This window comes from Trachemys scripta, chromosome 1 (assembly GCF_013100865.1).
Source record: "Trachemys scripta elegans isolate TJP31775 chromosome 1, CAS_Tse_1.0, whole genome shotgun sequence".
Lineage (NCBI taxonomy): Eukaryota > Metazoa > Chordata > Testudines > Emydidae > Trachemys > Trachemys scripta.
Window position 1 is genome coordinate 19,055,539 of NC_048298.1, and position 16,607 is coordinate 19,072,145.

At 41.6% G+C, this 16,607-nt stretch overlaps 1 protein-coding gene across 3 annotated transcripts in view; it reads left to right on the forward strand.

The window, feature by feature from the left end:
* PCLO (piccolo presynaptic cytomatrix protein) overlaps nucleotides 1-16,607 on the forward strand; it is a 504,664-nt gene that overhangs the window by 249,329 nt on the left and 238,728 nt on the right. For all 3 annotated transcript variants that reach the window (XM_034765561.1, XM_034765570.1, XM_034765579.1), the window contains exons 5-6: nucleotides 3,223-8,371; nucleotides 8,739-10,753. In XM_034765561.1, coding sequence (XP_034621452.1) covers nucleotides 3,223-8,371; nucleotides 8,739-10,753 — 7,164 coding nt within the window. The remainder of the gene's footprint in view (nucleotides 1-3,222; nucleotides 8,372-8,738; nucleotides 10,754-16,607) is intronic.

The window sequence follows — 16,607 nt, forward strand, 5'->3', positions numbered from 1 at the left end:
TCCAGACCACAGCAAAACAGAGGCGACTGTCTCTTCTGGGAGGACTTTCCACAGCCAGGAACCTACAGCCCAGGTTCCATTGGCTTTCACCAATGGGACCCAGCGAGGCAGTCAAGCCCTAGGAGTCTGTTTGATCATGATTTTAATTTGATCTATGTTTTAATTTAGTAGCTCATCAAATTTATCCATGAAAGGCTCCATCTTATAAAAGCTAAAATAAATAAATAATTACAGCTAGATTTTGAATCAGTATAAAGTTTTAGGGTTACGTCTACACTTTGAGCGGTGGTGTCAAGGAGACATACTCATGCTAGTTCTCATCACATTAGAGAGCTAAAAACAGAATCAAACCGCAGTAGTGTGAGTGGCAGGAGGCATAGCTGCCCCAAGTACAAGCCCATGAGAGACCCTAAGCACGTACTGAGGGTGGCTGACCCATCCCGCAGCTCATACTGCTGCAGCTACACTCTATTTTTAGCATGGTAGCTCAATCAGCGCCCTGGTGAGTATGTCTCCTTGAGATGGGAATCACACCCCCAGCTCCAAGTCCAGATATACACCTCTACCTCGATATAACGCTGTCCTTGGGAGCCAAAAAATCTTACCGCGTTATAGGTGAAACCGCGTTATATCGAACTTGCTTTGATCTTCCAGAGCGCGCAGCACCGCCGCCCCAGAGCGCTGGTTTACCGTGTTATATCTGAATTTGTGTTATATCGGGTCGCGTTATATCGGGGTAGAGGTGTACCTTAAATGTGAAAACCTCATGGAAAAGTTCAAGTGACTAAAATAAGACATAGACATGCTCTGAAAAATTTCCTTTAAATGCTTGCTTTGTTGGCAAAAGGAAAGAAAACAGGCAAACCTGTTTTGTTTTGTTTTTTAAAGGTTATACTTTAGTGTGGCCCTTATATGAAGATTAGATGTGATGCTGTTGCTTTCCAGGGTAGTTTTCTCTGAGTAAGGAGAGATAAATGGTGTCCTGGGTCATACTGATTTCCCAATTGTTATTGAACAAAAAATATTTGGAGTCCAATAGATTAACTCTCAATAGCATTTTAGTGTCAGGGTTACCACCAGAATTGTCAAAAGAAGTGAGTACTTCTCATGGCGCATGTCTTAGAAAATACAATGGCATGGGTCCTGATATCAGATATTTGGGCACACGGTATTGGTAAAAAGAGCTCTCGTCTATTCAAAGGTTAATACCTAACTTTGTAAAGCATTCCAATGTAGCTGAGACTGATACCAATGTATTAATATAACATTAATTAATATACGGTATGAAGAGGGTCGTTGTTTTAGCACAGTGTGTCTATACACATACAACACATCCAACACAATGGTAAGGTGCTTTGAATATAAATCATAATTATTTTAAAAATCTCACCCTGATTAATCTTCAAAACTCTAATAATTGGCAATAAGAAATATTTTTCTACAAGGGTTTTTTTAAATGGAATTGCAAATAAACTCTCTATAATTAAAAAGTCCTGAAGGTAAATAGTATCAGAGGGGTAGCCGTGTTAGTCTGAATCTGTAAAAAAGCAACAGAGGGTCCTGTGGCACCTTTGAGACTAACAAAAGTATTGGGAGCATAAGCTTTCGTGGGTAAGAACCTCACTTCTTCAGATGCAAGTGCTCCCAATACTTCTGTTAGTCTCAAAGGTGCCACAGGACCCTCTGTTGCTTTTTACTGAAGGTAAATGTAAGTGTAATAGTAAAAGTAACTGTTCACCCCATTCCAATAACAGATTTGCTTCACAATAAGTTTCCATTAAAAACAACTTTTTCTGATAAAATAAGTAGACAAAACAAAGCTTCAAATCAATCATTTGCTACAGTCCAGGGATGGCCAATATTGGTCAGCACAGGTGCCGAATATTGCTTAGTGATTTACTGAAGGCATAAACCTGCGTAGTGAACTTGTCATGGCATGGGGGGCAGGAGGCTTTTGGATAATGGCTTTCAAGATGCCAGTGGAGGCAGGGACACTTGTCAGTGAAAGTGGGATATGTTGTCAGCTAGGAGGCAGTAGGGGTGCCTGTCATTTAGGGGAGGATAAGATATTTTATTAGCTGGATGGGGGGCCTTTGTTGCTAGGAGGTATAGGAATGTTTAGCAGCTGGGAGACAGTTTGGGGGATAAGTCTCATTCAAAAACAGGGGTATCCTTGGGGTGAAGGTATTGCCAGAAGAGATGGATGGGTGGTTTTGTCATCTTGAAAGGAGGCTAGAAGCACTTGGTCATGTATGGAAAGTTCTGGAAGTTAGGAGGGTAGTCAGGGACTTTTAACTAGTGATAAGGAAGGCTAGTACAGCTGGGAAGATTGGGTTGGTTTTGGTGTTCAGTTAGGTGTGTCTGCCTCGTAGGCTTTTTTCTCTTCTCTTCAGATCACTGGCTGACCTTCCTGTTTTTCTCCTTATGACTCCACTTTTCTAGCAGCAGCAACTACCTACATTACCAAGGAACTTAGAGCCCATCTGCTTCTATACCTAGGCACTGGGAAAATTCCTCCCAGTTGAATTTTTGTGCACTCTGCCAGGCAGTAGATTCTGTGGTGTTCCAGATCCCATTCACTCACTTCAGTATTTCATGCATTCTGCTTCATGCTAGAGAGTTCAGCACTGGGAGGCAGAAACCAAAGGCCCATCATCCTGGCAGGTGAGGTTATTCTTGGGGACGGGAGATTACATTGGGAAAGGAGGCAGTAGATGCCAGAAATGCTGCAGGCTGTGATATAGCAATCCCTGTTCTACTATATCTACAACTACTTAGTCAGCTTTGTATCCTAGGTGATTAAAAAACCACATTTAAACTAAACCCATCAAAACCTTGCATTGATCATCTACTACTGTGCAACAGACTATAATTAGAAAGTGTTCTGAAAGATAGAGGACTACAGTATTTATTTATGTTTAAAAATAAAAGATCATTAAGCGCCTAATATGATTAAATCAGTTGCCTGTGTGAACTGTCATGCAAAGCATAATTAGATTAAATTGAAAAAACCTCATAATTTGAGGATCTTTTTTTAGATGTTTTAAGAGCTTTGCCTACTAAAATTAGTGTTTCATTAATTTATGGTTTGATCTTCTGGTTTAAAATACTTCTTATCATAATGTTTCATTGGGGACATTAACTCTTCTTTGAGAAAAAGCCTTGTATGTAATTGCCTAGCGACATTAAGAATTGATATATATATACATATTTATTTTCTAGGAGCAGGAGGTTGACAAATCAGATACATCAATCTCTCAGCAACAGAGAAGTCCACAAGGTTTGAGTGACACTGGGTATTCTTCTGATGGGATATCAAGTTCACTTGGTGAAATTCCAAGTCTTATCCCCAGTGATGAAAAAGATTTACTCAAGGAACTTTCTAAAAAAGATACTTTTTCGCAAGAAGGCAGTCCTTCAAGCCCCTCAGATCTTGCCAAGTTGGAAAGTACCGTTCTATCAATTTTGGAAGCTCAGGCAAGTACACTTGCTGAGGAAGAGTCTGGGAAGACCAAAGATCTTTATGGTATATATGGCGAACAGACAAAAGATCTGCATAGAACAAAGCCTTTGCCAATGACTCCAGAACCTTACAGTTCAGATGAGGAGGATCTGGAAGACATTCAAGAAGAAGATGAAGAAGGTCTTGAAGAAGATGGAAAACAAAGTGTTCCAACTCAGAAAGACTATAAGGAAAAGGCAGATGCAGTAGATGATATATCAACAAGAAGGCAACGCTATGATTCTGTAGAAGACAGCAGTGAGAGTGAAAATTCACCTGTCTCAAGAAGAAAAAGACGAACTAGTGTTGGCTCTTCAAGTAGCGATGAGTACAAACGAGAAGACAGTCTAGGATCAGGTGATGATGAAGACTTCATTCGAAAACAGATTATAGAAATGAGTGCTGATGAAGATGCCTCAGCTTCTGAAGATGATGAATTCATTAGGAACCAGCTTAAAGAAATCAGTGTAATTGAAAGCCAAAAGAAGGAAGAAGTGAAAGTCAAAGCTAAAGGTACAGCTGGAAAACATAGAAGGATGATGCGGAAAAGTAGCACAAGCTATGATGAGGATGCTGGAAGACGTCACTCATGGCACGATGATGATGATGATGATGATGATGATGAAACTTTTGATGAAAGCCCAGAACCAAAATATAGGGAAACCAAAAGTCAAGACAGTGAAGAACTCACTGTAACTGGAGGAGGTGGAGGCCTTAGACGTTTCAAAACAATAGAACTCAACAGCACAATAACAAATACATATTCTGAGGAATCTGAACCACAGAAGGGTAGCTTATATTTTGATGAAGAGCCAGAGCTAGAGATGGAGAGTCTTACAGATTCACCAGAAGACAGATCCAGGGGAGAAGGATCTTCTAGTTTGCATGCCTCCAGTTTTACTCCAGGTACATCTCCCACATCTGTGTCATCTCTCGATGAAGATAGTGACAGCAGTCCTAGTCACAAAAAAATGGGAGGAGAAGGCAAACAGCAGCGCAAAGCCAGACACCGGTCACACGGTCCTCTTCTTCCAACCATTGAAGACTCTTCAGAAGAAGAGGAGCTAAGGGAGGAAGAAGAGCTGCTAAAGGAACAAGAGAAACAACGTGAATTAGAACAGCAGCAAAGAAAGAGTTCTAGCAAAAAATCTAAGAAAGACAAAGATGAACTAAGAGCACAGAGAAGACGGGAACGTCCAAAGACCCCACCAAGTAATCTTTCTCCTATTGAAGATGCATCTCCAACAGAAGAGTTACGACAGGCAGCAGAAATGGAGGAACTGCACCGATCTTCCTGTTCTGAATATTCACCAAGTATTGAGTCAGATCCTGAAGGATTTGAAATCAGTCCAGAAAAAATAATAGAAGTGCAAAAGGTTTATAAGTTGCCTACAGCTGTCTCTTTATATTCTCCAACAGATGAACAACCTGTTGGGGTCCTAAAAGAAGAAAGTAGCCAAAAAACATTAAAAAGTGCTGAAGAGGTATATGAGGAAATGATGCACAAATCCCATAAATCCAAACTATTTCAAAGTGCAAATGAAAAAGAAGTGTTTGAAAAAGACTCTTTATATGGTGGCATGTTAATAGAGGATTATATTTATGAATCTTTAGTAGAGGACACATATAATGGAACTATTGATGCTAATCTTGTAATGAGACAAGATGAAAGTAGTGAATTTATTCAGCAGAGAGGGAGAGAGAAAAAAATAAAACCTCCAGATCAGATTTATGAAGAAACTATGCAGAAAATTGTAGATCGACAGAGAGACTATTACAGTGTAGAGCCTTTGCATTCAATTGTGCCTCAAGAAGACATTGTGTCTAGTTCTTACATTATACCAGAAAGTCATGAGATAGTTGTACTTGACAGTGTTGTAACTTCCACCACTGAGGAAAAGCAGTTGTTAGATGCAGATGCTGCTTATGAGGAACTTATGAAACGACAAAGAATGCAGCTAACGCCAGGCTCCAGTCCAACTCAGCCGACATCTGATTTAATTCCTGCACCAGATACAAACCTATTTATAGTTGGAGATATAGGGGATGGTGAATCTTTAGCTTCAAGTGCTCCTCAGACAGTTTCAGATACAGCTTCAGTCAGCAGCACAGTGCTTTCTATTCCAGATGTTAAAATAACTCAGCACTTTACTACAGAAGAAATAGAAGATGAATACCTAACAGATTATGCCAGAGAAGTTCAGGAAATCATTTCTCACGAAACGTCAATGTTGACCTACTCTGAGGCATCAGAAAGTGCGACATCAGTTTTACCTTACGATACACCTTCTCTTACATCATCTACATCTTCAATTTGTACCACTGATAGCTCATCACCTATTACTGGAATAGATAGCACAACTGCAGGTTATGTAGACATAGCAGATGTTGTAGGTAAATTAGTACATCCTGAAGGTATTGGTACAATAGTTCAAGTTCCATTAAGTTTCACAAAAGAATATTCTGAAATAAGCACACCTTATGAACCTGTTACGGTTCTCCCTAAAAAGACAGTTGTATCCACAGATATGGCAAGTGTGGATCGTGGTGTAATTTCTTTGCCTGAAGATGCACCTTCTGTCGTCACAACTATGGCTATAAAACCCAAGCAATATACTTCTGACTCCACTACCTTTGATTCACCCAAACCAGAAAAAGACACAGCCAGAAAAATTAAAAGTACAGCTGATGCTGGTATTGCTAAAGTACTTTCTGAGGATGTACACAAAGGAGCTGAGTTTGACATGACAAGGATTAACTTTGCTGAGGCAGCATCTGACCTACCTGTTGTGTGTGTAACCTCAGAGCCAGCCCCAATCACATGCTCTGTATCTACTACCCATGTTACAACTAAGACCAGCACTGTATCTGCATTACCATCTATTGCTTCTTCAGTTCCTACTGTAACATCCAAAGTATTCTCATTTTTTAGAAGCTCTCCTTTGGATTCTTCAACCCAACCATCTCCACCACCTCCACCCCCTCCTCCTCCACCTCCACCACCTCCACCTCCCCTACCATTACCCCCACCTACTCCACCAAAGCCAGCTATTTATCCCAAAAAGAAGCCACAGGTTAAGGCTCCAGTGACAACAGCTCCTGCAGTAGCACCTTCATTTACTAGTGTTGTAGCCATAGAGGCCACAGAGGTGTTAAAGAACAACATGGCATCTGCCCAAAAAATATACACCCCGACACCACCTCCTGTGCCACCCAAGCCATCCTTAATTCCAGCAGGGCTTGTGTTCAGTCACAGGCCTGTTGAGGTAACTAAGCCTCCAATTGCTCCTAAGCCAGCAATTCCTCAGCTCCCAACAGCTGCTCATCAGCCAGCAGAGAAACAGCCAAAACCAACAGGTCAGTCAAAACCAACAGGTTTGTCATTGAAAAGTATGACTTTGAATTTGGTCTCTTCAGCAGAGTGCAAGTTGACATCCCCTACGTCCCCTTTGTCTCCACACTCTAATAAATCTTCACCAAGGCTGACCAAACCCTCGCAGGAAACCTATGTTGTTATCACATTGCCATCTGAACCTGGAACTCCCACAGAGTGTATAACTAGTCAAGCTATTACCAGTTGGCCTTTCGGGTCATCCTCTAAGGAACAGCTTCCCCAAAATGTGCAGCCTCTGTTTATTCCATCTATGAAAGCCATGGAGATTCAAAGTATGGGAGATCACAGCATGTATGTTTCAGGTGCTTTGCAAACACTTGCCACTGTTCCTGTCACAGCACAATCAACTTTTGAAACAGTCCCTAGTTCAGTAACACAGTTAATAACAACAGAGGTGACCAAGACCACAGTATCTGTGGTTAAAAGCTCAGTTCCCACTGTTGGTTTAGGTAATGTCTCCATTACTATACCTCCAGAGCCAACGCAAATAGGTGAGCAACCCTGGTGTAGAGAGAATGGAAGATTCCATCTGTTTGGTGATGTTATTGACCTTCGTACTTTAACTAAAATGGATAAAATGGATATTGAAATGACAGAGAGCTGTATGGATCTGTCTGCTGTTCCCATGGATGTGAGAAGACAAACTATGGCAAGTGATATATGTGGGCGGCCAGTAAGTGCAGTCCAACCAGCTATCATAAATCTTAGCACTGTGTCAGCTGCAGAACCCTCTCTAGCACTAGTCTCAGAAACAGTAACAATAATGACCTGCACAGCTACTGTAAGTTACACATCAAGTACAGAGAGCCTTGTAGATCAGGGGCATGCAATGACAACACCACTGCAGCTGACAACATCAAAACATTTTGAGCCTGCATACAGAGTAACAGGCAGCCAGGCATTCTCTGCAGGTAGAGATGAAGTGCCAATAAACTTATCCCTGGGTACTTCAACACATGCATTGTCATGGGCTACTGCAGTGCCTGTTACTGTACCTCCTGTTGGTATGACAAATGGTTGGACTGATGTCTCCACATCCCAGGAGCTAATAGAGAGTGGAGCAGTTGACCTTAGCACCACAAAATCCCACAGAACAGTGGTGACAGTGGATGAAGTTACTTCAGGAGTTGTCACCAGTGTAATAGAAGAAGATGAAAAGCCTGTTGATCTGACTGCAGGGAGAAGAGCTGTTTGTTGTGATGTGGTTTATAAATTACCATTTGGCAGTAGCTGTACAGCACAGCAGCCTCCAACCACACTGCCTGAAGATCGGTTTGGTTACAGAGATGACCATTATCAGTATGATCGCTCAGGGCCATATGGGTACAGAGGATTTGGAGGTATGAAACCATCCATGTCTGACACTAATTTATCAGAAGCTGGTCTTTTTGTGTACAAAAGCAAGAATAGCTTTGATTATCGAGTTGGGGCAACAGATGCAGCAGTAGATCTAACTTCTGGAAGAGTCACTACAGGTCAGTATGAAACAGCAGCAGATCTTTCTTTGAAATATAATTGTGGTGTTCCTCATCTCATATCAGGATAATTTTTTTTTATTTTTCCTCCTGTTGTTATGTTTTCTGTTGGACAGTGTGACAAATTATTCTGGATTACACATGTATTTTATTTCTTCATTTTACATATGTGTTTTGCACAGAGGTCCTGCATGTGCCTGCATGTTCAGCAATGCTTTTTTCTTCACGTCTAACGTAGATCATTAACCTGAAGATTTGCATGCAGTTCCCCACCCCTGTTTAATTCATCAAGATGGGATGGCTTTCAGAATCCACAAAGCAGCATTCTTTTTGGGGACTGGACTATAACTCTGCCCTATAATTTCAGGTGAGGTAATGGATTACTCAAGCAAGACCACTGGTCCTTATCCAGAGACTCGGCAGGTGATTTCAGGCATCGGAATTAGTGCACCACAGTATTCCCAAGCAAGAATAGTACCATCTCTGGGATCCCAGTATGGTGTTGGAAGTGTGTTAAGATCCTCTAATGGTGTCGTTTATTCCTCGGTTGCAACTCCGATCCCAGCCACATTTGCCATAACTACACAGCCTGGTTCTATTTTCAGTACAACTGTCAGAGATTTATCTGCTGTCCAAACAATTGACTCAGTGTCCTCATTATCAACCTTGCAACAGAATCAGCCACTTCCAAGATCATACAGTTTCTTGACAACAGTGGCAGCTGAAAAAGACAATGCAATTACTGGCATTGATATTGACACAGGGTTGCAGCCTGGCACTATAGAAACTATTACCACTGAGCCAACTAACCTGATGCCTGCTTTAACTATAGCTTCTGGAGCTTTTACAGATGTACTTGAAGATGAAGTTGCACTTCTCATTGCCCCTGAAGAAGACAAACAGCAGCAGCTTGACTTGCAGCGTGAACTGCTCGAGCTTGAGAAACTTAAGCAGCAGCGCTTTGCAGAGGAACTAGAGTGGGAACGTCAGGAAATCCAAAGGTTTAGAGAACAAGAAAAGTTAATGGTCCAAAAAAAACTTGAGGAGTTGCAATCCATGAAACACCATCTCTTATTTCAGCAAGAAGAGGAGCGACAAGCTCAATTCATGATGAGGCAGGAAACCTTAGCCCAGCAGCAATTACAGCTTGAACAATTTCAACAACTTCAACAGCAGCTTCATCAGCAGCTGGAAGAGCAAAAAATTCGCCAGATATATCAGTATAATTATGACCCTTCTGGAACTGTCTCTCCACAAACAAGCACAGACCAAGCCCTTCTGGAAGGGCAGTATGCTGCTACAGAAAATGGCCAGTTTTGGACTAGCGATGATCCAGCCACCACAGCTTCCACTGTGCTGGGCATTGAAATTCCACAAAGCCAAACATGGTACACAGTTCAGTCAGATGGTATTACCCAATATATATCTAGGCCTGGTATGCTAAGCTCTGTTTCAGAAATGTCTCTTAAGGACATGGATATGAGAGAGGAGAAACAACTGAAAAAGAGGAGCTCCATGCCAAAATTGCGTGGTCAGTATGACAAGCTTGATGAGACTCTGGAAAAAGAGCCCAGTTGTTTTAAAAAAATAGTGGACAGTGGAGTACAAACCGATGATGAAGATGGTGCAGACAGAAGTTACACAAACAGGAGAAGGAGAACTAAGAAGAGCGTTGACACAAGTGTTCAGACAGATGATGAAGATCAAGATGAATGGGATCTTTCTAACAGATCAAGAAGAAAGTCTCGTGTTGGGAAATATAACGAGGGTACCACTGAGGTAGACAAGGCTAAGCCATTTTCCAAAGTTTCTAGCATTGCAGTTCAGACAGTGGCAGAGATTTCTGTACAGACAGAACCTGTAGGGACGATAAGAACACCTTCAATAAGGGCCAGGCTGGATGCTAAAGTTGAAATCATTAAACATATTTCAGCTCCAGAGAAGACATATAAAGGAGAAAGTTTGGGATGTCAAACAGAAACAGACTCAGATACACAGAGTCCCCAGTACTTGACAGCCACGTCTCCACAGAAAGATAAAAAACGTCCAACACCATTAGAAATAGGCTATTCATCTCATCTTCGTGCAGATTCCACACTACAGGTAGTCCCTTCCCCTCCTAAATCTCCCAAAGTTCTATATTCACCCATTTCACCTGTTTCACCGAGCAAAGTTATAGAATCTGCCTTTGTACCTTATGAAAAATCCATCACTGATGACATCAGCCCTCAGAAGATGCTACATGCTGATATTGCCAAGGGTCCTCCACCGAGCCCAAAATCTGCAAAGATGATGCAGCGCTCTATGTCGGATCCTAAGCCCTTGAGTCCAACAGCAGAAGACACGTCCAGATCTCAGTTTCAGTACACTGAGGGATTTGTGGTAAGAATTGTTTGTTTTTTCTTTCTTTAACATCAAAACTGTGAGGTTCACTTTTTATGCAACATGAGGGATGTTTCACTCATTAACAGGATCTGTTCACAAAAATTGTTTATACACCATGCTGAAAAAGTACCATGACGTGTCAGAAGCTTGTTGCGGTGATTATTTGTTTCATTGCTTGTTTTGGAAAATGAAGAGAGACCCACATTATTTTCTCAATGAGGTATTAAAAGACACACCATGGTATCACCTAAAACTAAGCGGGTACTTACAATTTTGGATGCTAAGGTTACTACCAACATTTTTTTCAGTGAACTACATTCACATGCATTCTAACAAGGATCCTTTTTTCCCCACCAAGTTCCTATGCTGTAGTGTGGAATGCAGATACACTAAGGTGCTGAATGCATGTGCCTTTCAAGGTACCAATAACCCCAGACTTACTTCTGGCTGGTTGAACTATCCTTTTTGTCCCCATTGGAAAAGGGAAGAAGAATTTCTTCCTGGAGTTCTCAATTAAGTAAGGATTCTCCTTGTTCTCTCAATTTGTACTTGTTTGACCACTCCCCATTCCTAGAAGTCTCATATCACAGCTACTATCTTTTTGGATAAGGAGAAGTAGGTGGGAGTCACCTATGTGTTCAGTGCTGCTTCTTATTGGCCATGGGGGTCAATTTGAAATAACAAGAGACTGTCCCACCCCAGGAAATCAGTGTATAATTTGTGGAGCATTCCCTGGGAAATGAAACATGCCGCTGGCTGAGAATCAAGCCTGTATTCTTTTTATTATTTGAGAGGAGAGAATCATCATTTAGTATCAAGTATCAAAGGGGTAGCCGTGTTAGTCTGGATCTGTAAAAGCAGCAAAGAGTCCTGTGGCACCTTATAGACTAACAGACGTATTGGAGCATGAGCTTTCGTGGGTGAATACCCACTTCGTCGGATGCATGTAGCCATGAAGTGGGTATTCACCCGCGAAAGCTCATGCTCCAATACGTCTGTTAGTCTATAAGGTGCCACAGGACTCTTTGCATCATTTAGTATATTCCCAATTGTTCCATTTGTGTGTGGGTGTTTCCTTTGTTCATTTGAATGTGCTGTTGTTTAGTCGTAAAAGGCCAGTGGGAGACCTCACTCTGGTTTCTCTATTAATATTCTGTGTTTTTCTTCTGTGTTTAGCTATATTTGGACGTGTGAGTGGTTCCAGGATATGGCATGGGCTGGAATAATGAGTGTTTCTCTCCTGCCTCTATGTTTGCATGTGTGTCATGTTTTCCAATTTCAGGCTATCTATTCCCACCCTCCAAGGTCCAGATTGTGTGCGACTCCTGCACCAACACAGAATCATAGAAATGTAGGACTGGAAGGGACTTTGACCGGGCATCTAGCCCAGTCCCCTGCACTGAAGCAGGGCTGAGTATAATCTAGATCATCCCTGACAGGTGTTCCTCTAACCTGTTCTTAAAAACCTCCAATGACAGCAAATCCAAACCTCCCTAAATAATTTGTTCCGTGCTTAACTACCCTTACAGTTAGGAAGTTTTGCCTAATGTCTAGCCTAACTCTCCGTTGCTTTAAGCCCATTTCAATTTAAGCCCATTACTTCTTGTCCTGCCCTCAGTGATTAAGAAGGACAATTTATCACCCTTTTACACACTTGAAGACTGTTATCATGTCCCTCCTTCTCCAGACTAAACAAATCCATTTGTTTTTCAATCTTTCCTCATAGGTCATATTTTCTAGACCTTTAAACATTTTTGTTGCTCTCCTCTGGACTAGCTCCAATTTGTCAGCACGTTTCCCAAAGTGTGGCACCCAGAACTGGACAACGTACTCCAGTTGAGGCTTTATCAGTGCTGAGTAGAGTGGAAGAATTACTTCTTGTGTATTGCTTACAATACTTCTGCTAATTCATCCCAGAAAGAAGTTTGCCCTTTTTTTGCAACAGTATTACATTGTTGACCCATATTTAGTTTGTGATCCATGATAATCCCCAGACCTCTTCTGCAATACTGCTTCCTAGGCAGTCAGTTCCCATTTTGTATTTGTGCAGTTGATTATTCCTTTCTAAGTGTAATACTTTGCATTTATGCTGATTGAATTTCATTCTATTTATTTCAGACCATTTCTCCAGTTTGTCCAGATCATTTTGGATTCTAATCCTATCCTACAAAGCACTTGCAACCCCTCCCAGCTTGGTATTGTCCGCAAACTTTATGAGTGTACTCTCTACACCATTATCCAAATCTATTCATGAAGATATTGAACAGAACGATAGCCAGGATAGATCCCATGGGATCCAGCTCAATATACCTTTCCATCTTGACTGTGAATCATTGATAACTGTCTAAGTTCGCTTTTCTAACCAGTTGTGCACCCACCGTATAGTAGACTCCTCTAGGCTATATTTCCCTAGTTTGTTTATGTGAAGGGCATGTGAGACAGTATCAAAAGCCTTACTGAAGTTGAGATATATCACATCTACTTAAATCACATCCATGTTGACTTTTATTTACCACCTTATTTTCTTCTAGATGCTTACAAATTGATTGTCCAGTGATTTGTTCTGTTATCTTTCTAGGTGCCAAGGTTAAGCTGACTGGTCTATAATTCCCTGGGTTGTCCTCATTTCCCTTTTTTATGGCTAGGTACTATATTATCACTTTTCCAGTCCTCTTGGATCTTTCTTGTCCTCCATGAGTTCTCAGAGATAATCACTAATGTCTCAGAGAACTCTTCAACCAGTTTTTTAAGTCTTCTAGGGTAAATTTCATCACATCCTGCCCACTTGAAGAATCTAACTTGTGTAAGTAATTCTTAACTTGTTCTTTTCCTATTTAAGCCTCAGAACCTACCCCATTTACACTGATGTTCACTGTGTTAGTAATCCAATTACTGCTAACTTTTTTGCTGAAAACTGAAACAAAGAAGTCATTTAACACTTCGGCCATTGCTACATTTTCTGTTATTGTCTTGCCCTCCTCATTGAGTAATAGGCCTACCATGTCCTTGGTCTTCTCTTGTTTCTGTATTTGTAAAATGTTTTCATGTTATCCTTTATGTCCCTAGCCAGTTTAATCTCATTTTTTTGCCTTGGCCTTCCTAATTTTGTCCCAGCATGCTTGTGTTGTTGTTGTTTTTATATATTCATCCTTCATAATTTGACCTAATTTCCACTTTTGTATGGCTGTTTTTTTTTTTTAATTTCAGGTCATTAAAGGTCTCCTGGTTAAGCCAGGGTGGTCACTTACCATGTTTCCATGCAGGTGTAACAATAACACAATAACAGGTGTTCCCTGTGCACTCCCTGAAGGACTCTGAAAAGGGGGAAGAAAAGTGGTGTGCTCATGGCACTGCCTCCCCTTTTATCCACCTCCCCAACCCTCCTGCCCCCACATCGTCTCCTGAAGTGGGACCAGCACACTGTGGGGAGCAAAGGAAGGAGCAGATTGCACTTCCCCTATAGGCTTGGAGCAGGTCCTGGAAGGACAGTGCATCTCTGGAGCTCATGGGACAGGACACCTCCAACTCACAGCTGCGGGTTAATTAAGCCATAATCTAGCTCTGAATTGTCAGAGGATTATTCTTTCGCTATTATGGGTGCTATGCTGCCTGCTGTCCTGTGCCGGGGAGAGTGGCTCTTGTCTTCCTCTTCGCATCTGTCCTCAATCTGTCTCGTATCACATTCAAACATCACGTTTAAGCTCCTCCCTCCTCCAACATGATCTTGAATAAGCAGTGTTGGCCCCTTATATACATGCTTTCCATCTCCCCTTTTGTCTTGTTAGATGCCCCTAGTTATATGAAGGTGTTTTATTGCATTTTGTTTTTATTGCATGAATGTTGCTGTTGTGCCCCTCTCCAAGCACAATACGGAGTGGAGTGAGGTTCTTACCCACGAAAGCTTATGCTCCCAGTACTGTTAGTCTCAAAGGTGCCACAGGACCCTCTGTTGCTTTCTACGGAGTGGGAAGCTGTAGAAATTACACAGCAGAATGTTGCATATTCTAATCACAGCAGGCTTTGGATAGTGTCCTTAATAGGAATGATTAGATTAAGGTCACAGGGAATACAGAGAACTATTATTGAGTATGCAGATCAAGGCACACTTATTTCTATAAATAGATACAATTGGCATTGATTTATCAATTTGTATAAAGAGGAATGTGGGTCTTATGCACTTCGTAAAAAGTTGTATGTAACCTGAATAATGAAGTTTGCCTCTAAAAGGGTCTTAAATATTAGAGTTTGAAAATATACAGTGTGAATTAATGGATATGGAGTATGTTATTTTTAATTAATATTTATCATGTCTATTACTTTAGTGCCTAGATGCCAACTGAGAATGGGGCCCCATTGTGCTAGGCAATATATATAAGCAGCCATATGGAAGTAGACAGTCCCTGCCCCAAAGAGCATACAGTCTAAATAGACCCGGCAAACACAGGGTGGGAGAAGGGTAGAACACACCAGCAGAGTGAACAATGTGATGATGCCAAACATCATGTTAGTTCCATGTTATTTTATTTTATTTTGTTACTTAAATCCTTTGGTGGGGTTATGTTAGGTGGAGATTAGCAAGATGGAAGGTGTAGCAAAATTGGAACAGCAGCCAATCAGCACAGGGGAGAGAATGTCCAGTGTGAAAACTACAGAAAGCGACCTGATGACATCATCAGCATCTGAACGTCTTTGCTTAAGCAGCTCCTGCAACTACTCTTTCAGCTTCAGTCTTTGGCTGGCTCCTCCCTGCGGTTTGTTTCCCCAAGCCCATGTGGCTGGAAGTAGGGGGTTAGGTGCTGATACCCCCAGAGAGGGCATCTTCCTTGCACAGTTTTGGATCAGGGGGTGCTGGGGAGGAGTGGCCCTGGCTGTTTGTGATATAAATGATACACTAGGCTGAGTTTGGTTCAAGAAGGCCTAGACAAATAAAAACTCCAGTGGGGCTAAGCTGATTGATACCAGCTGAGGATCTAGCCCTAGGGCCCTAACATCTCAGAAGCACAGGGAGGAATTATTGTTTTCCCAATGCTTCTTTCATTGGTGTAAAAACTGTAGTTATCTTTCATACTCAAAGGGCCCTCCTACAAGTTAGCATACACATATTGCCACAATTCCTTAGCTGCCAGTTTGTGTTATGTTATGCTAACGTATCATGGATCCCACTGCACTTGGATTTAAGTACTGCACCACTTCAAGTTTATCCTAATTTAAACATGCAAGCTGACATATTTTGCTTGTAGCAGAAACTTTTTGGGGACCTGGGCTATGTTTTTGTTCTGTGTTTGTACAACACCTAGCACAATGGGGTCCTTGTCCATGACAAGAGCTCTTAGGTGCTGCAATAATGCAAATAATAAAATAATAATAAATAATAAATGCACACAGGAGTGTGTTACGTGAGGGGTATTCAGAAAATGCCCTTATTTAAAGAGTACAGGAGAAGGGAGTCAGAGTCGTCTCTCAAAACACCTTAGTTCAAAGAATTTATATGCACAATAAAACTTGGTCTGAGTCCTGATGTGCAGCAGGGAAAACGGCAGAGCTAAAAGCAAAATCAGGAGATGGTAAATTAGAAGTGATCTTTCATTGCATTCTGCAAGCTACATGTGTGTATGTGAGTGTCTGTCTGTGGGTGTGTCTACAGTGCAAAAAAAACCCATGGCAGTGAGTCTCAGAGTCTGGGTCGACTGACTCGGGCTTAAGTTACATGGCTCAAAACAGCAGTGTAGACATTCCGCTTGGACTGGAGCTCAAGTTCTGAGACCTAGTGAGGGGAATGGGTCTCAGAGCTCCAGCTTCAGCCTGATCGGGAACATTCACACTGCTATTTTTAGCCCCATAGCATGAACCC